Raw genomic sequence first — 26905 nt, 5'->3', positions numbered from 1 at the left:
ACCAAAGACATTTTTCACATTCCAGCAAATCCCTCCTCCAAGAAGCAGATTAGGGGACACATCGGGGTCTCAAGCAGCTCATTTATTTAACGAATGGCATGACACGTTTCGGCAATTGTGCCTTCTTCAAATGCCTTTGACAACGGGGTTCATTTGTTCATGGTTTTAAATGTGCTGCCTCACTCCTTTTGGTGGGAGCACAGCTGACCACTGCTCAATGAAGCGACATACTCCAGCCCCTCCTCATGGACTGCAATTCCCAGTATATATATATATATATATATATATATATATATATATAATTACCTACTGGCGGTCGCCAGTAGGTAGTTATAGTTAGGACCACGTTTCCATAGGAAAACCTCAACATTCTATTTTGAATAACTTTGGCGCCGGTCGACGAATCCTCGCGAATTTCTCAAAATAGGTGGGGCGCTACGCTCCGCTCCTACCCTGAAAGTCTCGGGGGGATCCGTCAAGCGGGGGCTGAGATAAAAGGGGGGTCCCAAAACGCGTTTTTCCCATGCATTTTTCCATAGGACCTTTAGAACGAGCTACAGCCCGAACGGCTGAACAGAATTACTCAAAATTTGGCAGAGAGGTAGTCCCTAGGTCAAGGAAGTGCCTTTTGTAGGTTTGGTGTAAATCTGTTCAGTAGATTCTGAGAAAATAGCCTTTAAATCAATATATATATCTGAGCCCGCTTACGGTACGCTTACCGTACGCTTACGGTAAGCGTACGGTGGCGTGCGCGAGCGCGATTCTGATTGGCTCTTAGATCTTAGTAAACATTCGAATCGGCCGAAACCAGGAAGCGGCGGCCGCCATTTTGTGTATTTCACTCTGAAAAAAAAGAGTGAAAACAAGGAAAGGGGGTAATGAGGAGAGTTACAGACCCCCTAACATTTGTAAGGGGGTCAAAGAAGGACAGAAAAGTACAAAAAAAACATTTATTGATTTTAAAAAAAATCACGGGGTACGCGTACGGTAAGCTTACGGTAAGCGTACGGTAGAAAAAAAAAAAAAAAAAAAATGAAAATCAGATTTAAGTGTTTAGATATTAGGGGGCTCTAAAAAGAGCCGTTGTGTTTATGAAATGATTTTTTAGTGGTACCTACAAGTAAGTACCGATGCAGAGTCTAAGGTTCAAGAGGAAGACTCTGTTCCCTTCATCATTGAAGTGCACACCATCTCCTCTATAAATGTCTTGCATGTCATAACGCAAGTTGTTGTGGTAAATGGCACCCATACCATAGTCACGGAGGAAAGCAGAAACAGATTTGTTGATGTGCTTTCTTGCTTTGTCATCGCACCGCGTGCCCACCGTGCGTGCACGGCACTAACTGCGTAAAGTGGGCGCGCGGTGCGCGAAGCGCACCGCGTGCTCACTGTGCGCGCACGGTGCGCGAAGCGCACCGTGCGCGCACGGAACGAACTGCGTTAAGTGGGCGCGCACGCCACGAATGGCGTAAAGTAACTTAGCATTTAAAAAACCGTACAAATTCACTGAAAAAACCATAGGTTTCACACACGTTATAGTTAGGAATTAGCATTTAAAAAACCTTGCAAATTCACTGAAAAAACCATAGGTTTCACACATGTTATAGTTAGCGGAAATTTTACTGATAAAAAACCAATGAAATTCCCCCGTTATAGTTAGTGCAGGCAACTATAACTCACGCGACCGCAATCTTCTGCTGATGACATATGTGTCTTTATGAAAAAAAAATATTTGTAATATATGTATAGCTAAAAATGTATGGAAGAAGACATGGGCAAATAAGTGTCTAAATACAGTATTAGCATCAGCAGAGGATTGCGGTCGCGTGAGTTATAGTTGCCTGCACTAACTATAACGGGGGAATTTCATTGGTTTTTTTATCAGTAAAATTTCCGCTAACTATAACATGTGTGAAACCTATGGTTTTTTCAGTGAATTTGCAAGGTTTTTTAAATGCTAATTCCTAACTATAACGTGTGTGAAACCTATGGTTTTTTCAGTGAATATATATATATATATATATTTTGGTGGGTGTGCAATATGAAAATGGCGAAGTGTGTTCAGCGTTTCCACACACTGTCTCTGTTCAAGCCTCTGAAGAGAAGCATATGGAGCATCGCAACGCGTCAGGCAATTCCGTTATGGAGTGGCTTCTACAAGCGGATCCTCGTCCCTGCCTATCATAAATAAAGCTGCTGATCAAGTGCTACTCACCTGGTGGACAACCTTTGGAGCAGAATATATATATATATATATATATATATATATATATATATATATATGTATATATATATATGTATATATATATATATATGTATATATGTTTTTTTTCTCAAATGTTTATACTGTGATAGGAACATAGTCTGTGCTGTTGAATTGCATGTAAATGGGTCCCTTTAAAAGTAAATTAATGTGGATCAGAGGCAATTTGCCAATGCACTAAGGAAGTTGGGCGGTGGAGATGGTTGTACGTTTAGCTGGAGGGCCACACACACAGTAGGGGGGGTAAGCAGCAGAGGAATTCTTGTTTTTGCAGGCAGTTCAGTGTAAGTTGGGTGTTTGCCGTGAAGAGCAGGTGTGCGAAAGGAGGCAGAGGTGCTGGAAATGAGTACGGTAATCTGCCAGATAAGTGAACAGAGGGGATAGACCCTGTACAGAGTCAAACCAAGATAAATAAACCGTGCTCATTATGTGTGCCATCAATCTTTTTTACCTCATTATGCCCACTTCATAGGGGCAGAAGACCATATCCTATTTTGTAATACAGCCAGTAGTTGTTTCAGGTTTCCATGATTCACAGTGACCAGTATAGAAAGTGAGTGGTGGTAGAGCTCGTGCATACCCTAATCAACTACTTGATATAAGCAGGTAAACACTGGTGCAGTACCCCAAATAACGGGCCTGTTCTTTAAAAAAGTCAAATAACTCCAGTGGAAATGATTATCATGTAAGGGGGTAAAGCGCACACAGCAGGTACATTTAATAATAAAATATAATTTGTATACCATGGTAGTTTATTGTAAGAATATACCAAGCTTATGAAAATATTACAATGATTTTAATTTAATTTGTCTTGATTCAATGTGACATGTGATGGTACTTGTTTATTGCTGTGGAGAGCTATGTCTGTTTATGTAGAAAAGCATCCAGTCCCAGATTAGGTAGTCACTACGTATATGGTTATCGCCTAAAAGGTGGTAATAAACAAGGTACTGCCAAGTGGCACAACGTACAAACCTTCAGAATCGGTTGAATGGAAGTAAAGAAAGATGCCAGAGCTCAGTAAACGAGTGGTGCGCTCATATTTGACGAATATGTATGGGTGGTGCCAAGTTTTACTGTAATACACTTGGCAGAGCCCGTTGTTATCCAAATGCAAGTTATGGTCCTAAGCCAGTGAATTATTTTTGTTTGTGTTTTGAGCATGGCGCAGTAATGATTTAAATAACCCCCAGGAAAAAATTGTAGTGCTGTACTTGCTCACCTTCTTCCTTTCAAAGAAAACTCCTGCCAATCTCAATGGAACCACTATGATCTATCACTCTCCGCTGATTTGCCCTAGGGGCCTGCATTTCATACTATTAGAACTACATATGTGGCAAGACGCCCTCCAAAGGTAACCAGCCATCCTTGAGGATAGAACCAGTCATCCTTGATGGCCATAGATTATTCATGGAGATATAGATAGTCTCATAGGCATAAGCACACTTTCAACAAGAGGAAGCCTGTCCCTCAATCATTTTCCCGAAGTGACCCCATCTGCGATTTTCGTTCCCTTAGAAATCCCTACTCTTCCAGACAACTCCAATGTCTGTTGTGAGACAGCCAACCACGTGCAGGCTCTCTCGGAGGGTTTCCTGAACCTGGCGAATATCCATTTGCTAACACAGACTGCCAAGCTTTTTGCTGCACACCTCCGTAGGATTCACTGCATCAGATCAATTTCCCCTTCCTTAAAGTTTCTTTCCTGGCAGCTTAAAACTTATAATATTTAATTATGCTGTTATATGCCTGAAACAGACATTGATATGTCTGGCTAAACAAAGATAGAGCAAAATATAGCATGCTTGTAATGTTTGCTGTATTGTCAAAGAATACTTCCTCCTCTCTATCGTGAAGTTGTTGAATAATATCCGTTATTAGTCAGGTGCCACTGTTTTCTACCCCCGTCAGTCAGTACTGATAATGTTTTGTTGTTAATGCAACTCGCCCCCTGGCCCCTCTCCAAATAGCTGGGAAGGTGACATATTTGGCATTATGGGCTAAATGCACTCAAATAGGAAATCGCAAATATGGATTTCCTATGCACATGTACAAAGCATTTCCTAAATGCAAATTGGCCATTTAGGAAATCCTATTACCATCTACTCAGAGTCAATGGTAACCATGTGCAATTAAAAAACACAAAAAAAAACAACACACCACAATGCTTATTTTTCATCTTTTTTTCTTTCAGTGCAGTAAAGAGGAAAAAAAACATGCCCCTAGGGCATCTGTGTGCTTTACATGTGCACCACTTTTTTTGGGGTGCAACAAGGGGGGGCCTTAGGCTGAACGTCACCCTACCTTTAACATTTCCTAATTTGTCATTTCCTAATAGGAAAAGGCAAATTAGGAAATGATAAATTATTCATACCTAGGGGCCTTTATAGTAACAAAGGTTTTGGTATTACCTAAATAATGTTTTGCTTTTAGGAAATCTCGATTTTTGTACATACCATTTTACATTTCCTAAATAGCGATTTCTAAGGAGACTCTATTTAGTAAATGCAAAATAAGTATTTCATACACCTGGCCCTAAATTCTTGTAGTGGTTCAAAGAGTGAGACAGACAGGTCGTTTGAGGAACAGAAAGAATGTAGTACGCGTTTTGTTTGCTTGTCGATTTAAATGGAAGAATCAAGCATATTTTTTTCTCCTCAGGTCCAAGATAACTCGCCAGGACATAGAGCTGGTTTGGAACCGTTCTTTGATTTTATTGTCTCTATTAACTCATCACGATTGGTAAGTAGACTTTGTTTACTGGGATATTGTGCTTTGGATTCTCTTAAAAATGTGCATATTGTTTTGGAGTACCTTTGAACTGAATCAATGTTTACTTGTGTCGTGGTCTCACTTTTTGGAAACCCTGCTGCTAAAGTACATTGTGGCAGGATGAAAGCTGTTCTTAAATCTAGTGCTGGCTAGAGCTTCACATTGTAGAAACGACCCTGATGCTAGTGTTTCTTGGAGCATCAGCCTCCCTTCCCTGTCCCGTTGTGTCTACAGCAGTCTCTCTCCAATTATTATTGCTTAGTGAAATTCTCTTCTCTAGTTATCTTTTCGTTTGTTACCCAGGCAGTTTTAACTAGTTCCATTATTTCTTTTTGTACAGTTTGACCTCTCCAACGAAGTGAAACTAAAATATCCAAGAGCACTTGTATTGACCCCTTAAACATACGCTCTACATCTTTTCCCTAAGCAGGCTCACAGAAGCCTAGAGCATGTGCTGTACCAGCCAGTACATGCAGTAGATGTTTCAATGTCTCGTGTTAAACCTCACAGCCCTCACTTGATTTGCCTTGTTTTCATGTTGTTCCTCACTTTGCAGATTACGAACCACATGCTGCCTTTGCAGTCTGTGTTTCACCCCGCTCTGCATCCCTCGAATATTGTACTGAAATTCATGGTACACGCACTACACTGGTCGGTCCTAAGGCAGCAGATGATGCTTGCACTGCACTACCTTGGGCTCACGCATTACATTCGGACCCTCGTTCCTCCCTATCCAATTGACCCCTATATGAAATCCTCCTGAGGCCTCATATGACATCTCATATGACACCTCATGGTACCTCACTGTGCTTTCTGCAAGGTGGCCCACGGGCCTACTCGGTGCATCCCCTCAGGTTCTGCAATAGGGCCCTCGAGAAACACTGGAATCCTCCGCAATTGCACAGCATTCGATATATCACACGACTATACCTGCAGAAAAACACAGTTGCACAGAGACAGATATTGAGGGGAAAAAGATAGATATCTGTGAAACTGTCATAGTATGCATTTTTTTTATTGCATTTTATTTAAAGGGCCACTTTTCATTATTTTTTAGCTATGTGAGGGATTGTATAAACATGAGAACTTGCATCGAAGGAAACTCAGTGGATCTTATTCACATAGTGAGATGTTTCCCCCAAAATTCCGGCACTGATCCAGTTCTAAAGGATCTAGGCTGGATACACATGGTCTAAGCAGTGGGTGAAGTACTCAAACACTTGTCCATGCATGCTCATGTCCAGGAGGAGTTGCTTTTTAATTTTGTTCACAATCTTTTTCATTGTTTTCCCCTGTGTAATGTGAGCTTAAAGAAATGATGAAAAATGCAGGCTATAAAATGTTAGAAAATGAACATCCCTGTGAATCACCTTGACGTAGGATCTAAAGCCTTTACAGGACTGTGGCTTCTGTTTGCCCCTTAATTCTGAGAAAAATATCCTTTGATAAAGAGCTGTTGGCCTCTATGTAATTTGTGATGATTCTAGGCTTGTTCTTTTTAGTAACCCTTCATTACATCCAACTTTACTGACTGCCAGTGAGTAGATTGGTGTTTGCTGTTAGTAAACATAATACGCGTCTTACAGTCTTAGCTTCTTTCAGAGACCGAGTCCAGTACATTTTTTATTGTAAAATGTTTTGCTTGGTTCTGGGCATTGATTGGGTCAAACAGCAGGTTATTAATGTAAAATGGTATTTTACTGCCACCCATCACTCTCCCAACCCTTTGATTCTGCTTACTAATGCCCAGGAGAGTTTTTCCTATTTCAGTTTTTTTTTTTTTTTTTGTTACGTGGCATTTTGTCTGAAACTTTACTGTGTCCAAGAAATTTTCCAAAAGCTCAGTTTCTTTGTCATTTAGTTACTGACCTAGAGGAACTTATTTGTTTGTAGCATATGTGGCTGTAGATACACATGCTCTGCATAGTCCTGCCATGTAATGTTTGACTTGGATGTGGCAACTAGTTTTTGTTCGAATAACTCGGTCACAAGACCTGTTGTGATTCCTCTCATAGCCAACAGTGGATGGAGCTACATGCTCCACCTCAGACTGTTTGCTTCCGCCATTGGGTTCAGACATTTCGAGCACAAACACCAAGACTGACTTTCTCGCTGTCTTTTCGGGCCCAGCTCTTTGACACCTATGGTTCTGAAGGTAACCAGTGAACCATCTCCACACAACTGCTTTCCTGGCAACTTGTAGTTGACAACTTTTGGCACTCTTGTGACCTAAACTGCAGCACCGACCACTAGTCAACAATCTTCGACAAAGTCAGGTCGTATCAGAGAATGCCAAAGAGAGGATAAGGAAAGTCAACCCTTCCATTTGCGGTTCTAGGTGCAACACCAAATACCTGTGGTCGAATCAGAATGTTGTCTCCAACCTCTGCCTCTAACCCGACCAGGGCGACACCTCCTGCTACTTCTCCACGGATTATGCTTCAAGAAGACACAGGTAGAGAGGGAGTGAGACTGGTCACATTGTAAAATGTAGTAGCAGCCCTCACCCAAGATCCCTGACATCTTCGAGTAACAAAATTTACTTATGGCCAAAGAAGAATAAAAAGCGGGCTTCCATCACCCTCCTTTATGGCTCAGGGTTCTCTCAGCCTCGAGTATCAAAACACACAAAACTTCCTTCACATAAATACTTCAATTGTAGGCGATACGTCCCAAAAATTAGGTACACCCACAGACCAAGCGAAATTAAAAAAAATCTTAATTTATTACATTAATTTATCAAAAATTGTTATTTTTGTACTGATTATAAATCCATTTTTTTCTTTTTTATGTATAATACAAAAAATAGCACAATCGTGATAAACACAACCCAGCACACATCAAACACATTAAATGAGAATACATGAAAGGACCAAATTCTGCAAACGGAAAAGAATAACAACAAAGAAGATCTACAAGACAATAATTAAAATACAATACAACAAAATAATAAAGAGGAAAAAAGCGCCGATGTGCGTTTAGGAGATCCCATGCAACTCAGCAAGCACCTTCTTCAGGGCACAGTATATTGATTTATTTGAGGACAAGTCATGAGTTCAATTTATGACCATATTTTTAGAATAATGCCGGGCATTGTTCACATTAAAAACTGTTGGTTTTCCACAGAATCCAATGCAGGGATAAGGACCCTGAGCAAATGCAGCCAGTAGTTACCTCTTTAGAATAATCACAAGATGAATAATTGTAGTACACTTGTTGACAGATACAGCTAGAATGCCAAAATAGGTTGGTATCATTAAAATGAATTGAGGAAAACCAATCTGGTAGATAGAAGTGGTGACGCAAGTGGGTAGCAAGTTTAAAAAGCACAACCGTAAATGTTTAACCAACGATCAAACCAGCAATTTTTAAACAAGGTAATAGGGACCGGGGGTCATGGCTCCTTAACACTCGGTCTGAAGTGTTGCAATGGGTTAGCTGCCAACCAAAGTTCAAAGATTCTGGGCCTCAAAGGCAACAACTCACGCTGTGGTCTCTCTCAGCCCGAGAACTTGACCTCAAACACCTCCAACAATGAGTGTGACCAAGCAAAGTCTCCGGCTTCTAATCTTTCCTGTCGACACATGAGGACCACATCCAGGTCTGCATCTTTGGCACCGATGTCCAAAGGCCAGGTAACAAAGCTTCATTCCTAAAAACATTCTGAGGCAGAGAACCGCTCTCGTGGTAGCGGGCATGGAACCCCAGACCAAGCCATAAAAGATAATGACCTTCGGTCTGGTTCCTAAGCCCAGTGCTAGTTGACTCAACGGCCAGGGCTCGAGGTTTATCAAGTTGCTGCCGAAAGTGTTGAGCTACATTGTCAGGCAACTCCGCCTCCACCCCAAGGGGACATCTCTTGGAGTCCAAACTCAATGCTGAAAGTTCTACCAAAAACTGCTGTCGGACTAATGTTGAAACCAACTCCAACACTAAGGTTGGACACTAGTGAGGTCTCAATCCTCCTACTTCTGCCTGGGGTCCCCAATGCCAAACACAGGACCAGTGGCGGCTGATCCCTTTTTAAAGTAGTGGGGAAATCCGGCAGGCATTCCAGAATGCCCTTATGCGCAACCCCAAAGCTCTCAATTATGCTCCGTTATAAATAGTGTTTCTAACGGGCCATATTTAAGAGCTCTGAAGTTGAGGCTGAAGGCAGTGTTAGTTTCTCACACTGCCTGGCAGGGTCTAAAAACTAATTAAACAGGATACAAAAAGAAAGAAAAACGTACTTCCCTACTCCAGTCCTCTCCGGTTGTAGTTTTGCAGCAGGGGGTCACTGTGCCACCCCTCCCCCATACACACAACTAATCCAGACTCTCCTCTCATGCTGTTAACCAACATGAGAGAAGCACCAGGATTGGAAGGAGCGGACCGGCTCAGCGCTCCGACAGGCACTGGAGGCCTGTGCTTACTCTCCACTCAGCTGTTTAAGACCACTCTGGTGGAGAGGTTTAAAGTGCGCCTGTCAGGCTGGCCATTGCAAGACAGCCGAACAAAGTGTGCACTTTAAACTTTAGGTGTGCACCATTCCTCTTCCCCTGCTGCCAGTCAGCACTGCTGGCCCTGCCCCAACATTTGACTCTGACTGGTCGTCCGCACAAAAAAAAAACTGTAATATCATTTTATTACCGTTTTATTTTTCATGTTTGTTGCGCTGGCAGCAGGGAGGGCCTTGCTCCTGCACCCTAGTGGACACACCATCGTTGCACAGGAATCTTCTTCCACTCGTATACCAACAAGATCTTACCAAGGTGCCTTCGAGCAAGCCTTCACAAGCGCTCTTACACATACTTCAGAAGTGCAGGTTCACCTTTGGAAAGGATCTGGATTTCAAGGTGCCCAGACCGCTCCAGAAGCACAAATACAGGGGTACAAGCCCCCCACCTCAAAAACAGACTCCATCCTTCACTCCTCTATCACCACTACTCCCACAACCTCCCACACCCTCTCCACCACGATTTCCTGAATCCCCGGACAGGGCAGTCCATACCTCTTCTGACCCATGGAGACCTCTTGAGCTCCTAGAACACTATAACAAAGCCCTAGCTCCTAGGGAGGGCGATGACCCCCGAAAAAACTACATGGTTGACCCTCATAATGAACACAACACATAATCCCTACCCTGCCAAACCATCACCATCTTACAACACTACCTCCTACTACCTGGTGATTGAGAGGGCTGCTCAGCACAACAATTATGGGTATGCACATCCCTCCAGATGGTCAGCTCCTCGTGGAGATACTCTCAAAAACTGAAAGAACTGTGTAGTTCAAGCTCATGCTGAAGGGCATGTCCAAGACTGCCCCAAACCACTTCAGGTCGCTGGTAAATGCGAAAGCTGTCATGCCTAGTGTGACCAAAATAACAAGCCCTCACCGCCTAGCCCTTTTTACATCTACATTCAGGTTTCCTCAGACTACTTTGTTCCAACATTGCTAAAACATGCTTCTTCACTGGAAACAATTGACACCCACCCCTCCCCCACCCCAATATTGATGCAACTGGAAAGTATGTGGTGGTGGGGTCTGTCACTCATTGATGTATTTATTGCCAATTCTTTGGGCCTCCTATCCCATATGAGGGGTATCGTGGAAAGAGATGAAGGAGCTAGTAAAACACCTACCAGTAAGCCATTGAAACACGGGACAATAGCTTGTGGCCAAGGGAAAAGTTATCTCAAATATCAGAGTATGTTGCCCCTTGTCAAAGAAGAATATACCATTTCCTAACGCATCAACACAAGCATGCTCCCACGACTTTGTTTCTGGCTGCGCATCTGAAATTTTAGGCCTGAGGTGCAGGAGCACCTGCTCAATCTCCTATTGAAGGAGAGCATCTCTTCCCCCTCATGTTCGATAAGGTGCTTGAGAAAATTTAGAAGGACAACAAGACAGTTATGTCTATCGGTGCTTTCCAGCCCACTACCCTAAAGACTGTGTTTTAGTGACAACAGTTCAGAAGCGGGGCTCCACTTACCAATGAGCAAGGTTATCCGTGGCAACAGCAGTCCAGCAGGGGTTTATCCACCTCCAAGCAATGATTTTACATCAGTTCCTTCCCCACCACATCTGGCTCTTCCAACACCTTAGGGTGGCACATTATGGGTTATCCTTCCCTGTGGAGAATAGATCACCCCCGACAAGTGGGTCCTCATATTGGTAGGACAAAGTTACTTCCTTGAGTTCATTGCTCCCATGCCCCCAGCATTCCATCCCACCCCACCCCACCTCCATGGCCACAGCAGAGACCACTGCCGGCTTCTCAAAGCAGTAGTAAAGTTACTCCTCACGAAGGGCAACATAGCAGCAGAGCCTCCACAGTAACAAGGACATAGTGTTCTCAATCTACTTCCTAATTACCAAATGGGATGGTTTCCTTTGACCGATCCTGGAACCTAGGCCCTTCTATTGCTAGATTCTGTCAGAGCACATCCACATGAGCACCCTCCTCGATGTCATCCCACTGCTCCAACAAGGGGACTGTATTATGGCACTTGATCTAAAAGACATATATTTATATATCCCCATCCACTCGAACCACAACCACAAACCTCCTCTTGGTGGTAAGTAGTCAACACTACCAGTACAAAGTTCTACCCTTCTAAGTCTCTACCTCCCCAGTGGTGTTTACAAAGTGTTTTGAAGAGGTGCCCCACCTCTGCGCAGGACGCCATCCATGTCTTGCTGTAATTAAATGACTGGCAGCAGTAGACCACAATACCAAGCACCCACTCAGATGGCATTGTCCCAGTTGCGCATTCTACGGTCCAATATCCATGTCAAAAAGTCACACCTCAAACCCAAGCGGATAGTAATTTCTAGGCTCTATATTAAAAACTGTAACAAGGGGAAAACCTATTCCAACAAGCAGAGTATGATGGCATTCTAACAACTGCCCTTTTTTCATACAGAACATCCTCTTCTAGTAAGGACTGTAATGAAACGGTTGGGGATGATCCCTGCATGCATTGTTATTGTCTCACACAGAAGCCTCTCATTCACCCCTTTCAACAATGGTCACAAGCAATGGGCAAGTGAGAAAATCTAGTGTTGATAAAAGATCCTACTCTCCACTCTGTGCAGTTGTGGAACAGCAGCAACCTGGTGCTCTGCAACCTTTTCCTTGATCCTATCCTGCAAAGGACCATTCCCACCAATGCTTCACTAATGGTGGGGATGGGGAAGCACTTCAGTTCCATCACTGTTCAAGGCACGTGGAATAACCAGCAATCACAACAATTACCTCAAACTCCTGGCTGTCTAGCCTTCAAAGCCTTCCTCCAGCTCATCTGGGGAAGGACAGTCCTTTAATAAATGATCGTCATGTACTAGATTCAGAAGCAGAGTGGGACTTACTACCTATAGCCTTCTTGACTGGCTCAAGACATCTGGAGTTAGACAACCCCCATAAGGTCCACCTCTTAGCAGAGCAGTGTCTGGGGTTGAACAATGCAGAGCAGGTCCCAAAATATTTTGGAACCTGCTCTGCAAGATACATCGACAAGCCCACACGTCCTCCAAAGGTACTTTCAAAGGTGAGGCATCCTGATCATCAATCTTTGTCACCCCAGCAAACGTAAAATATCAAAACTTCCCTTCAGGCACCCACACCCACAGACCATGTGTTATTGATGAATTGATCAGGGATATTTGCCTACGTTTTTCTCTTCACCCTCTCCTTCCATACGTGGTAAGGAGGATACGGTAGGTGTCCATAACACTCATCTTGGTGGTCCCTTTCTGTGCCAGAGAACCCTGGATTTTCATGCTCCCAAAGATATCCTTCATGCCCCAGAGAAGCTACTGTTGAGCCCGGAACTTCTTACTTGGCATCAGGGTTAATGCAGCCACCCAGACCCCAAACTGCTCAGCCTTACAATTTGCCACTTTGTCCTAGATTTGGACTATCTCAGCCTCCCACAGGAATATACTCTTATTCTGTGTGAAGCATCTAAACTCTGCATGTGTGCATACTACACAACCAAGTGAAAAAGATTTGTTCATTACTGCGTCTCCTAACAAGTAGACCTTTTTAAGGTTTAAGTACAGGATATCATTTGCTACCTCCCACACCTAGAAAGGACAGTCTTGGCAAAACCCTGCATACTCTTAGCTGCAGTTGGTGCGTACACGCAAAATAAACATTTACCCCTCGTCCAGATTCCTGTAGTGAAGGCCTTCGTGGAGGGACTAGAGTGATTCTCCCTATAACACCTCCTGCCCCCATGTGGAATCTCAACATATTCCTCACACGGCTACAGTTTCTGTAATAGAAGATTGTTTTCCTAATAGCAATAGCCCTCCTAGGGCATACTGGCAAGCTTTAGGCGCTAACAATTCAGGAACCCTTCATTCAGGTCCACAAGGACAGGAACATCCCAGTGTGTCTGCCCAAGGCAGTCTCCCCTTTCCACTTCATCCAGACCATTGAGTTGCCCGTCTTCATTCTACAACCAAACCCTGAAGCCAAAAGGGCCTTACTGGAGCACTCATGTACTATATAGACAGAACCATACTCTTTGTGACCTTTGTCAAACTTTACAGGTGACACCCCATCTCCAAACCCGGTACTGGGAGATGGATTGTTAAGTACATCCAGACTTGCAATGCTAAGGAAAAGCGTGCCTTTCCTGTGCACCCCACGGCCCACACCATGCTTAAAAAGCGTGCCATTATGGCTTTCCTCTATAGCATCCTGATATCCGACATCGGTGAAGCTGCCACTTGGTGAACTCACATACATTTACCAAACATTTCTGATTGTATATTTTAGCCCATCAAGAGGCACTTGTGTGCCAAACTGTAATGGCTTTGTTCCAAACATCTGCATCATCTGCTCACTAGCCACAGCTTTGGGTAAACTGCATTTAAGTCTATGCTGAGCATTTGTATCTACAGATACACAGACTACAAATGGAAAATATTACTGACCCTGTAAGCGTCTGTTCATAGCGTGTTGTACTATAGATCACATGTGCCCACCCTTTTCCTCAGAAGCTGGTGATGTTCACATTTTTGCAGAGTTTTTTTTATATAGCGCGATCTTGACCCGAATCGGGTATCAGAGCGATTTACATAGCACCAGTTGCGTTACATGAGGGCACATTCATTTTTTTGTTAGGCACGGTGAGATTAAGTGATTGGCCCAGAATCACAGGATGTTCAGCGTCGTTGCCGAGACTCGAACCCAGTTCCCCAGATTCGAGGATGACCGCAACAGCCGTTAGGCCAACTCCTCTCCCCACTTATCTTTGACACTACACTCCACTTACACTACTCACCCACTGGACAGAAGGGAATCTAAGGTGGCGCCTGTGTCCCTATGTAGTGTGGACTATGAGGTGTGTCTTGTGAATTTAAGTTCTTAAAATAAAAACATGTTGCGACATCTGAGCCCACCACTAGATGACTGGAGTTGCAGAGCATGTGAATCTACAGCAGTACATGCTAGCACATGTGTTTACAGGGTGTCACATTTAACTTTTTCTGAAGTCATTGCCCTAAATAGCATTTAACTAACAATTACGGTATTGTTGGTGTGTTCTGAGCTACAGTTAGCTTGTTCATTTACTCCCTTAGAATAGAGTACGGTTGACTTGTTTCCAGACCTCATCTCATGTTTGGATCTTAAGCCATATTTTAGCAAGAATGGGTTACACTTCTGCCATGTTGGATCGGGGCTGTACTTTACATGACTGTTGACCTCATTCAAAAGAAGCTAACGCTCCCTGTAAACTTGAAAGTGATTTTTAACCAGGTCTGCCTGTTTTTATAACTTTTTATTTGCCGTTTGTTGTCACTTAACCTTTTCATATTCGTAGCCAGAGCCCTTTTGCCTTTTAATATGAGTTGAAGTTTAAAGAGGGGATTTGGTAATAGTGAGCATTCGACTGCCAGAAATCAGGTTGGGTAGTGGCGAGAGGCTTAATTCCTATAGACCAGTCGTCCAGCTTTTCTCTTAGGCAGTTTTAAGACCTCTTTAAAATACTCGGGGCTCACCCACAGGATGTGCAAAGCTCAAGGATTAACTTCGCCGGGAGTGCTGAAGGAATCGCATGCAAAATTGTTTGCTTTTGGAATATGGTTTGGAATTCAGTTTTTGGTCATGTTTTATTGTTCCTGCTGCCTATGCTTCAAATTGACTGCAGGTAAACGTTTTACTGCCATTGTGGCATCATTTTTGCAATTTAAACTAACACGCATAGAAAACGCAGACAGTAAGCCTCTATTTTGTGCTTCGTGCTGTGAGCACCCAGCAAACAAAATATATTTCCAGGTTTAAAATGTTTCAAGAGCTTTCCCATTTCTGTGGAGTTAATGTGGCTAATAAATGAGTTTTTTTTGTACTTGTTTGACGCACTTTTTTTGGAGGATGTTTGCATTGTAGCTTGCACGTGGTTGCTTGCACCCTTTAAAGAAACATCATAAAACTGAATTTAACCTTTTCTGCTTTACCATGTGCTGGCTGCCAGCCATAGGCATACGAGGGTTGTAATGTCCATACATCCATAAGGGTATGTGTGGGCTTAATATACATACTTCGACACTTCAGCCTATGTCGCAAAGCGTGCAGTCGTGCAAGACCATTTTGGACTGTAGAAAAGGCAGATTAGTCACTCGCATGATTCACGAGGGTAAGAGTAATCAGGATTGATTCTTCTAGATGTTAAAAATAGAATAATAGATAAATAGAACATTTGAATGAAAGATCTTCTTCTACTGTAAATGAATAGCTGGGCGCACAAACTGCAAAATACAGAATTTAGCACCACACATTTGTAGTTCAATGCGCCTCGCTCTTCCAGCTCCTATTTCCTGAAATATATGCTGTCCTTATTAACGCAATTGCTATGTTGATGTGCAGTTTTCATGTTTTCGGTTTGAATATATATTTTTTTCTTTTAGAATAAAGACAATGACACCTTAAAGGACCTTTTAAAAGTGAACGTTGAGAAACCTGTAAAAATGATGGTTTACAGCAGCAAGACACTGGAACTGCGAGAAACGTCCGTCACCCCTAGCAACATGTGGGGTGGGCAGGGCTTGTTGGGTGTCAGTATTCGTTTCTGCAGCTTCGAGGGGGCCAATGAAAATGTCTGGCATGTATTGGTAGGTATATCTATTGCCACGCACAACTACAATGTATTTTCAGATCATGTAAATCTCTTGCCATTTTACCCTTATTTGAGCATTGGCTTTTTCATGCTCGGTGTTGCAGTCGTGGATTTATCTTCCCTCTTTGCTTTTAACCAGTATTTAACAAGCATTGGCATAGCCAATAGGTCTCGCCTTTGGGACCTTATAAGTGTTTAGTCATGCAACGGTTGATGTTGTTGCACCAAGGATATTGTGCTGCATAACTAAATACTTATAAGGTCCCAAAAGCGAGACCTATTGGCTATGCCAATGCTTTTTTTTTTTTTTTTTTTTTTTTTTTTTACTGTAGTTTCAATAAATCATTCCAGCAGCCTCTGCAGTGCTCTGGTATGGTTAGAACAGGTACAATGAGTACTGAGAAGGTATCACTTAAGTATGGGTTAGTTTGCAGAAAGCGTGCTTTCAGATATTTGCCCTTACCTTCCAAAGTGCACCCCTTGGTGGAGAATTCATGGCTGTGACACTACCACTTGGGAGTGGCATCACCTTTTACCAAAACATGTCTAGCCTCATTGCAAAGGAATAACCTGCCCTGGGGCCAGTTGTCACTTTTATTTAGACCAACTAGTATCTCCTGTGTGGCCGCACTTCCAGAATGCGCCTGCCCAATTTTTACTGACACTTCGATCTCTTCTTTGATTCCGATTGTCAAGGAAAAGTCATTTGAAGGCGCTGTGTGTTTTGCAACAAACCAAAGGGCATATTATCGAGACAGGCGATAAAATTATCGCCGCTTTAGTGGCAGAAAACTGCTGCTAAAACGGCGATAATGGCCTTGATAATATGCTCTATAGAATTACAATTGAAGCCCATGTTAGATGTGAAGGACATCTAACCTGAGCTTCAATTGGAATTTCATAGAGCATATTATCAAGACCATTATCGCCGTTTTAGCGGCAGTTTTCTGCCGCTAAAGCGGCAATCATTTTATCGCCTGTCTTGATGATATGCCCCCAAATTTCATTGAACTCCTCTCTGCCACATCCACTTCTTGATCTGTGAATTCCTAAATTAGAGAGCCAATGGTCCAATCCTCAAACCACCTGTTGCTGTATGTGCCTGTGCAAAACAAGGTGCAGGCAATCCAAAGCTCTTTTTTATTTAGGAAATGAAGATTGTTTTAGATATGGAAAGGTTTTGAAAACTGCTATTTCCATTTTGAAGTCATACTACTAGTTGCAATTACTGCTTGACATTGTTGTCTGACAGACTTTGATGCAAAGATGCTACACTCACTGCACGTATGTGGTAAGTGTTCTAACATAAGAAAACCAACATCCCAGTAACAAACAATTTGCTGCAGAGTTACCTGCACAGGCATGGGTCTGAGCAAGCATGGATGCTTGCCCCCAAAAACCTTTTACCGGTGTTTAAAAGGTTTCACAAACTATAAATCCACCCCGTTTAGTATCATCCTTACCATTTTCTCAATCTACCGCTTCAAAGGTTTGAGGGGGGCCTGGCTCCAAAACGTTTTGCTCAAGGGTGGCCCTCTGTAACAAAGTTTGAAGACCACTGACTTAGTGGTTCACCCTTTTCGCCTTGCCCAAGGGAGGAAGACATTTGGTCATTCAATCTGCCATGTTTTATACACCCTGCTTTGGGACGCTGCCAAACCTCCATTCACTAGCTCTTCTTGCAGAACGTTAAGCAAAGATGTCTTCTGGCTCCCCATGAGCATTGATGCTGTCCCGCAGAAGGATGATCTTTATAAAGGCACATTGACATTCTGCTTTAGTTGCAGTGAAATCTGTGGTTCTGGGATTTGAAGCTATTCAACGGCAGGTGCGAGTTTTTTAGCAAATCCTGACTTTTTCGTAGCTTTCTAGTCCTTGTAGTTACAATTACAATACAAACATTTCCCCATTAATAGAGGACTGCAAGCACCACTGTACATAATAAAAAACATAAGAATAAATAACTTGGGTACTCCCACGTTATGAGGAACATCTTGAAATTTCGACTGCCAGCATCCCCTTCTCGATCACATCAGTATAACTTTAAAATCTGGTGCTGGAAACTTTTTGAGGACTACTGTACTGAGTTCAGGGAGACCAGTAGAGTGTACATCATTTAAATGTGTTTAATTTTTAACTTTTTCAATTCTGCTAAATGCACCTCGATAAGGATCAGGATCACCGCTCAAATTAGAACATTAACTTTCCTATTATACTCGTAATGCTACAACTAATGCAACACAAAATGCACGCACTGATGAGCTGTTAAAGAATAGCTATAAATATGCAGGGCCTACATCACAGCACATTTAATGGCCACTCTCTAAAGTTCATTTTATGTACCCTGATGCGTAGGCCTCGAGCGCCGGCCTTGCCTGAAACGGAAAGCTGCCTCAAAACATTCATTTGACAGCAACCGCCGGCCAACTACCCCGCTCGCTAGTCTCAGATTCACTAACATGACATACGTACATTTTCCGTCTCGTAAAAGGTAGCCATTTCGTCCTTTTACGCTGTTAGCGTTAGTACGCAAGAAAAGATGGAGAACGTTTGAAAGGCGCACAAAATAGCCTACGCCGGAGTACTTCCCAGAAGGGGCGCGGGAGGGTAAGTAAGAAAAAACACATTACCGCCAGCTTCTGCTTGTGCTTCACCAGCTCAGCCAGCTCCTGGCGGGTGTCGGGGATTTGCGGGGTGGCCGCCTTGTTGTGCATCGCCATATTGGAAGCTATCGGGAGGCAGGGTGTTGGGGGAAGGAGGCGAGGAGGCGAGCCCGTGCTAGACTGGTAACCGGTCTGCAGAGGGCGCAGGTCGCGCACAACTATCCTGTCATCGAAACACTGGCGGAGTTCCCCTCCATCCATCCCACCGTCTAAAGTCAGCGAAGAAACAAGTGATCTGTCCCTCCGATGACCCGCCCTGCCTCCCGCACAGGCGCCTTTAGAGCCCCCACTGCTCCCCAGAACGCTTTCACTTTAATCCTTTACGAAAGCTTTCTTGTCTTTATGGGGCCATATGTTTGAAACACATGGCCCCATAAAGATAAGAAAAGCTTTTACCACAGACGTAAAGGAACCGAGCCAGTCCAACTGGGACGGCTCTAAAAGAGAAAAGTGTACGTCACTAGGCGCTCTTTTCCAATGGCTGGCCACCGTTTAGCATAAACGGTGACGCCAGCCAATGGAAAAGAGGGGCGGGGCTTAAAGCCCACTAGCGAAATCTCCTCTAACTCATTAAATCTCGCCAGCGAGACTGCGCATGTCTGCGCAGTCTATGCCAGGCGAGACCTAAAAAGCAGTATAGTGTGCAGCATTTGTATGTCTGGTGGCGGCCAAAACCTTTTTGATTTGACTGAAATCACATATGCAATATACTTGCACATACGGGCTTTTATCCAGTTCTCGTCTTCATTGGTTTGGTATATCGTTTACATATTTCTCTAGACCACTACAGCATGGGGCAGCCAGTCGTCGTGCTTCGGCCATTGGCTAACTTCACTGAGAACAACGGCATTCTTTTTTTTTTTTTTTTACAAGGAGCACCTCCGCACAAGGAGTAGTTCCCTTCAGTGCCAGGAACTGCTACCATAATGTATGCTTTTTGAGACAAAACAATTGTATTCCTTTAGCCAATATTTATTTTTGATGTAGTTTTCTGAAATATTAATTTCTTACTTTGAAATACAGAATCCTGTCTCACAGGCAGAGACTGTCCTTGCACAAATTGAACATGTACGGATAATAACAAAATCATTAGTGATTGACATAAAGTTGTCAAAATAACAGGTAGTAATAGTAGGATAGGTAAAAATAGCATAGTAATGTAACTTTATATACTCACATTTGTGCGGATGCAAATATTTAACCATAGGTGTTTAAAATCTGACACTCCTGTCCGGCTAACACTTCACCTATATGGATGTGGTTTCTAAAGTTGCTAAATGAAAAACAAAAGGAGCAGATACCAGATATATATATTTTTAGCATATTATCATTCCACCTTCCCAGTATATATCCTTTTTATGTGCCACAGCTCGTTTCTAGGTCTCGCCTGAGCCAGCGCGCATGCGCTGCTCTGCAAGGCCTTTTAGTAAGTACTTCCAACTTGGACCACACGCCCGTGCGTGTATTTTTTTTTTTTTTTGCTCACACGCAATTAGCCAAAGGCGGGTGCATGTCCCGCCTTCTCTCTCCCCTGGCCTATGAAGCTCGGGAGCGAGCAACAGCGCGGCCGGATGCCAGCTGCATTCCTGACATTCCTTCGCGGCCGCACTTGTCTTTCTGTTTTTCTCTTCTCTCCCCACTGAGCCACGTTGGATGATAAAAATAAATGCTGGTTCCCATGACTTCGATACCAGGAAAACCTAATGGTCTATACTTTGTGTTTGAGGATGCATGACTTTATGATAAGTATGCTAATTGGGGTTGAGGGGGCAGGACGGGAGCTGCTCTCGAGTGTGAGATACTCCGTTGGATTTAAATGCCATGTTCCATTGCGGGTAACGGTGTTACATGTATGAAGTACTTCCTATTACGTGTTAACCAATTCATCTAGAGGGCAGTGGATGCGCACTCTCATCTGTAACAAAAACAAACACCATGTCGCCGTACTAGAACATGATTTTCTACAAGGGAACGTGTTGACGCAGCTGCTAGTCTGGCTTTTATGGGGGGAGAGGTGCCTCGTACTGACGTCCGATTTATAATAAGAGGGTCTCGTTTTTCCACGAAACTCCACGGTGAACTCACCGGGCAGTTTCTCTTTCCAGGATGCATCCGGTGTTTCCGGTTCTTCTTTCGTCAGCGCCTCGTGGCGCACCGTGACACACGGATTGCGAAAGTGCGTGACACTCTGGGCTTGTCCTGGTGGTGACTATCACTGCACAACGTCCGTTATAAATTGAATGGTTAGTAATATTTATCATAATTCTGTATTGTCCACGTCTAGTGGCATGATTGCCGTCTGGTAGAGGGGGGACGTTGTAAAGTATGACATGTCAGAATTAAGCAACTACGACCACATTTGGAAGTTGTTTTTCTATATCCTGGAAAGAGGTTTTGTTTAAGAGGACATTTTCAAGTAATCTGTGTAACGGGAGTGAATAAGTTGATCCAAGGCAAGTGAAGATCATATTTGTAGTTTATTACAAGAAAATACAGGAGACCACGGTGCTGCGTCCCCGCCCCAAGCTCTCCCATCGTCAGACGCCCAGCAGTGGCATTCGGAACAGACAGAGCTCACGGGCCACATCTCACAGCATGTTTAGAACCGGCATTGTAAATACATTTAAACCATAACATACGTGAATATGCACGGCCAGTGAAAGTAGGGAAACCGAGACCTCTAATGTGCACCTACATAATCTATACTACTGGACTAATTACCTACAAGGACCCTACTTCATTTACAAAACACGGTATTACATCTTCTTTTCCCTTATAAAAAAAGAACCTTATCCTGAAAACACTAATAAAGAACAAAATCTTTAAATCTCTGAGGTACTACAACATTGAGTGACTGTCTGGTTTCTGCATGCGATTTACCATGCGGAACACCTGTGACCATTGTCACATGGAATGCGCACCCTGTTTTGAAGGCCTCGATAAAGCTTCTTGTGCAGCTAACCCCCTAGTCGTTTGTGAACCATACAGTGTATGTGAATAAGCATGCTGCAAGTCAACATTACTTTCCTTGGACAACATTTAGTTGGAAGGCCAATGAAAAAATATCACTTGGTGCATCACACTGGAAATGTTTACTAGACAAAATCTTGCTCATGAGAATTTTACTGAACCCTTCTTACTCCATCAAACTCCTTTTTTCCAAAAATAAAGAATCTTTAGTTTCTTTCAAGACGTGAACGGGGGAGAAAAAATAGATGCCTTATCACGCTAGATGTGTTTTATGTTAACAATGCATTTGCTAATCCCTCCTTCACAAAATGACCAAAGACTGTTCCTGAACTTCTTGCATGCATACATGTCCAGCTTATTTTATAGGGGGCCCGGATGTCACTGAAGGTAAGGGGGTGTCATGGCCATGTTGTAAAAATTCACTTATTTGGCTGCAGTGCTTACTTTGTAAAAACAATAGAAGTGCAGGATCCCAAATTATTTCTTTAGCAATCTTCAACTTCCACGACTAGCGCTGCCCCCTTCCGCCACTGGCACTGCCCCCTCTTCCACCACTGCCCTCTGCCTGAAGATACTTCAAGCTGGATTGCCAGGAGAACCACCTATTTTCAGCTGAAGTTTGAGGGGATTCTCCCATGATTTAAAAATCACACCGGCACACTGTCTCATCCAATAAACACATCTACATGACATTTACAAACCCCATGGCCAAATTACATGACCCCATGGACAAATGAAATCAGCATTCTTTAGGTGTACATTTCACCGCCTTAGTAATATGTTTATGCTCCAACCATCCCTTGGAACTGGATGCTTATTTCAAGCACAGCCACGTTATGATGTATGAAGTGGCTGGGATTCTGATATGCCGAGATTCAAAGCAAGAACAAATAGACGGCAGGGGTTCTTAATGTTGAAAGCAACTAGTGCATCTCCTTACAGAAATAATCATGAAATCTGGTTTTCATTTGGGCAGAGATAACCCAACCCTTCATCCTTCTGAGCTTGTTAAATTAGCTTCCATTAAAAGGGTACTAACAGCTTCTGGTCAGTTATTAGAATCATCAAAAAATGCTTGATTAATAGGAGTGTAAAACAAGGTACTATCATTGTCATCCAAGGTTAATCGCACAAACACAACTGTCTTGGAGAGTTCAGGTAGAAGGTGCATAAAGAGGAGAAGGTGTGAAAACATCCCCTGCGGACCAAAAACTCGGCAGCCAGGTGTTTCTTCCGGCCTGCATACACAAGAACGGAATCAGACACCTCTTGTTCAGGGGTCCCACAAGGTGGAATTGGTAGGAAGGCTGTGGTGTAGGACGGGGAAATGGTGGAAGCACAAAGTTTCCTTTGTTGGTCCATGAGAGCAATTTTGCTTAAGTTTCCACACTGATGTTGATCACTAGGAATTTTTAGATCATCGCCATTCTTCCCTGGACCCCTAGATCAGCTCAACCACCAGCTCTTTCCTTTATTCATGCATCATTCGCAGTCTCCAGGGTGCTGTGGACAAGTGTCCCTGTAAATTCTGGTCTCTTTTTGTGGATGTTTTTCTCACTTCTGGCAGCTCTTCCACTCTCAGGCAGGCATCTTGGCCAGAACTCTGTCGAGTGGAGGTAGATGAGTCACAAACAGTTTGACTTCTTGAGGGCAGAACAAATCCTGCTGGAGATCAAGTTGGCGGTCAGATGCACCCCCAGTCGGCAGGTTGGATAGTCAGAAACTGAGCAAATCGCCTTTTGCAGAGGCAGATTGTTTTAAAGTGTTGTGCCTAAAATGGCACATTAAAAATCAGTCTCTACTGGAAATAGAAGTTGACTCCTCCTTCCATACCAAACAGTTGCAGAATAAACAAATCAATTATTCTGTACTTCAGATGATGTTGCGAAAAAGCAAAAGGGTACAATGGCAAAACAACCCTTAATAGTGATCCAACCACTTGAATAACATGCAGCTCTTCCGATACTCCTCAGTCTTGACCTGAAACAGCTCCAGATTTCTTCTTCTCCCACTCATTCAGCCCCCCTCTTTCATTCTGTCTCTCTCCTGTTTTGTACAGACAGCTTTGTTGACAGAAGATGTTGTAGGACTTAGGCTAATGTGCTGCATGGCTAAATACTTATAAGGTCCCAAAGGCGAGACCTATTGGCTATGCCAATGCCTGTTTTCTTCGGAATGGTGTTTATCTCACATCTCATAGCAATCTCAAACCTAGAGCCTCATTCCTAAATTGAATTTGAGCCCGTTGTCCTATCAGTTTATCATACCAGAACTGCAACCTTTTACTTATGCAAGGTCTGCTGAACTGTTGGCATCAAGTCAAGATTTGGGATCACCCTGACATTCTCTTCCACAGACGCTGTTTAAACATTTCACATTGTTATACATATAGGAACGTGCCCTTTGTAATCTGTGTAATTGTTCTTTAGCGGCAGGCGTTGTTCCTTGTGATCTCAAATGTTAAAGAGCTCACCACTGGATAGGGAAGACGCCTCAGTACTTAAGATGGTAAACCTTCTATTTACAGTAATTCAAAGCCGGTACTACCTTTTCTTTGCACAAGTAAGAACCATATTTTCCTGTGATGTACTTAAAACTTAAAAGGATTTTTATTCATGTACATCCTCCTGATCAGAAGCACCTATTCAGTGCTATTATCACTATGTGATGCTTATTATTTTTACAAATTAAAACATGTTATTGCAGGAATGTGGCCAACATGGTCAGACAGCTGTTAGTAGCATATGCTTCCAATAAAATCCTTTAAATGGTACCATGGGACCAGCTTACCAAGGCTAGACTAATTGACTTTACTAATGCTTGGTTACTTATTGTAATAAAAGTTAATCACTTTGTTAAATATTTCAGGTCCATATATACAGCCCTTCAAATCTCAATCTATTTTAATATGTGGAATTTAAAAAATAAGGCGGCGTCCTCCTTGTATAGTGACAATCTAATCATAATGGTACTTTTTCCTATTAATGGCCATAGGCTTTAAATGTAACAGGTGTCCAACGTAGGCCCAGGAGAGGAGTAGGGGAGCACCGTCAACTGTACATTTTATGGTGTCACGATACTTAATTGAGATAGTGTTTGTCTTAAGTACCACCTTGTCGTAGGCTTATAAAATACTTTTGCAGCAGTTAAAATTATCATCTTATTCTTGAAATTTTGCACCTTTTACCTTGCTTCAGGTTCCATCTTAAACACAACTTAAAATGAGCGCCATTTTGATAACCACTAATGTTTCTTCCTCGCTTCTTATTGCAGCACAACTATACATCTACATTGTTATGGTGAATTTACAGCAAGACATATTAACGCAGTCTTTTTTTTTTTTTTTCCTTTCTTTTTTCAATAGGAAGTGGAACCAAATTCCCCGGCAGCACTTGCAGGTCTCAGGCCTCACAGTGACTACATTATTGGGGCAGATACAGTCATGAATGAGGTAATGCATTGTTTAATTTGGCTCAGCGGGTATATTCAAAGCATCTGTTTGTTAGTTATTTGCTATGCTGCTGTGTGAGGAAGCTAGGTCTTCAAGGTGTGTGGCCCCACATAATGATCCTATGTTAGTGAGGTCTCTGTTTCTGCATGTTTTCTGGCCATGTTTCAACCGTTTTTAGTTAAAGCCTGCAACAGCATATGGGCTCTTGTTTGCAAGACTATTGTTTACAATAAAGGGCTTGGTACCTGCCCTTTGCTTACCATTTCTTGGCTTCAGTGTCACTCTTCTTTGCTGCCTCCTAATTGGTCCGCGCAGGCCAAGCATCTCTTATTTGGAGCATGGACCAAGCAGAGATTGATTCAATGTAACTAGTGCCCGTCCGCTGCTCGGCCTGTTATTGTGGTACTATTTCTTCTTTCCCCCCCCCCCCCCCTATCCCGACGCACCCTCTCTCCTCTTCCACGCCTCCACCCTTGTATTGTTTCCCCTGACCCTGCATTTTTTTTCTTTGGACATATTGCACAGCAGCGCAGGCTGTTCCATGACATGAGCTAAAAATAAAACGATGTGACATGGTCAAAGCTGGCCGCATCGCAACTTTTTTTTTCTCCTGGTGTTCAACATCTAAAAAAAAAAAACCTGACTCCACTCTGCCGCTCTGCTCCACTCTGCCGCTCTGCTCCACTCTGCCGCTCTGCTCCACTCTGCCGCTCTGCTCCACTCTGCCGCTCTGCTCCACTCTGCCGCTCTGCTCCACTCTGCCGCTCTGCTCCACTCTGCCGCTCTGCTCCACTCTGCCGCTCTGCTCCACTCTGCCGCTCTGCTCCGCTCTGCCGCTCTGCTCCGCTCTGCCGCTCTGCTCCGCTCTGCCGCTCTGCTCCGCTCTGCCGCTCTGCTCCGCTCTGCCGCTCTGCTCCGCTCTGCCGCTCTGCTCCGCTCTGCCGCTCTGCTCCGCTCTGCCGCTCTGCTCCGCTCTGCCGCTCTGCTCCGCTCTGCTCCGCTCTGCCGCTCTGCCGCTCTGCTCCGCTCTGCCGCTCTGCCCCGCTCTGCTCCGCTCTGCCGCTCTGCCCCGCTCTGCTCCGCTCTGCCCCGCTCTGCCCCGCTCTGCCCCGCTCTGCCGCTCCTCTGCCCCGCTCTGCCGCTCCTCTGCCCCGCTCTGCCGCTCCTCTGCCCCGCTCTGCCGCTCCTCTGCCCCGCTCTGCCGCTCCTCTGCCCCGCTCTGCCGCTCCTCTGCCCCGCTCTGCCGCTCCTCTGCTCCGCTCTGCCGCTCCTCTGCTCCGCTCTGCCGCTCCTCTGCTCCGCTCTGCCGCTCCTCTGCTCCGCTCTGCCGCTCCTCTGCTCCGCTCTGCCGCTCCTCTGCTCCGCTCTGCCGCTCCTCTGCTCCGCTCTGCCGCTCCTCTGCTCCGCTCTGCCGCTCCTCTGCTCCGCTCTGCCGCTCCTCTGCTCCGCTCTGCCGCTCCTCTGCTCCGCTCTGCCGCTCCTCTGCTCCGCTCTGCCGCACCGCTCTGCTGCACCGCTCTGCCGCACCGCTCTGCCGCACCGCTCTGCCACACCGCTCTGCCGCACCGCCGCACCGCTCTGCCGCACCGCCGCACCGCTCTGCCGCACCGCCGCACCGCTCTGCCGCACCGCCGCACCGCTCTGCCGCACCACCGCTCTGCTCTGCCGC

At 44.2% G+C, this 26905-nt stretch overlaps 1 protein-coding gene across 1 annotated transcript in view; it reads left to right on the top strand.

Moving 5' to 3' along the window:
* Nucleotides 1–26905, top strand: part of GORASP2 (golgi reassembly stacking protein 2) — a 182634-nt gene that overhangs the window by 31153 nt on the left and 124576 nt on the right. Inside the window, exons 2-4 of the mRNA XM_085645324.1 lie at nucleotides 4925–5005; nucleotides 15944–16147; nucleotides 25150–25236. Coding sequence (XP_085501450.1) covers nucleotides 4925–5005; nucleotides 15944–16147; nucleotides 25150–25236 — 372 coding nt within the window. The remainder of the gene's footprint in view (nucleotides 1–4924; nucleotides 5006–15943; nucleotides 16148–25149; nucleotides 25237–26905) is intronic.

This window comes from Triturus cristatus, chromosome 3_1 (genome assembly GCF_964204655.1).
Source record: "Triturus cristatus chromosome 3_1, aTriCri1.1, whole genome shotgun sequence".
In the NCBI taxonomy this organism is placed as follows: domain Eukaryota; kingdom Metazoa; phylum Chordata; class Amphibia; order Caudata; family Salamandridae; genus Triturus; species Triturus cristatus.
Note: the sequence above shows the minus strand (reverse complement) of the source record. Positions and strands in the feature narration are given on the sequence as shown.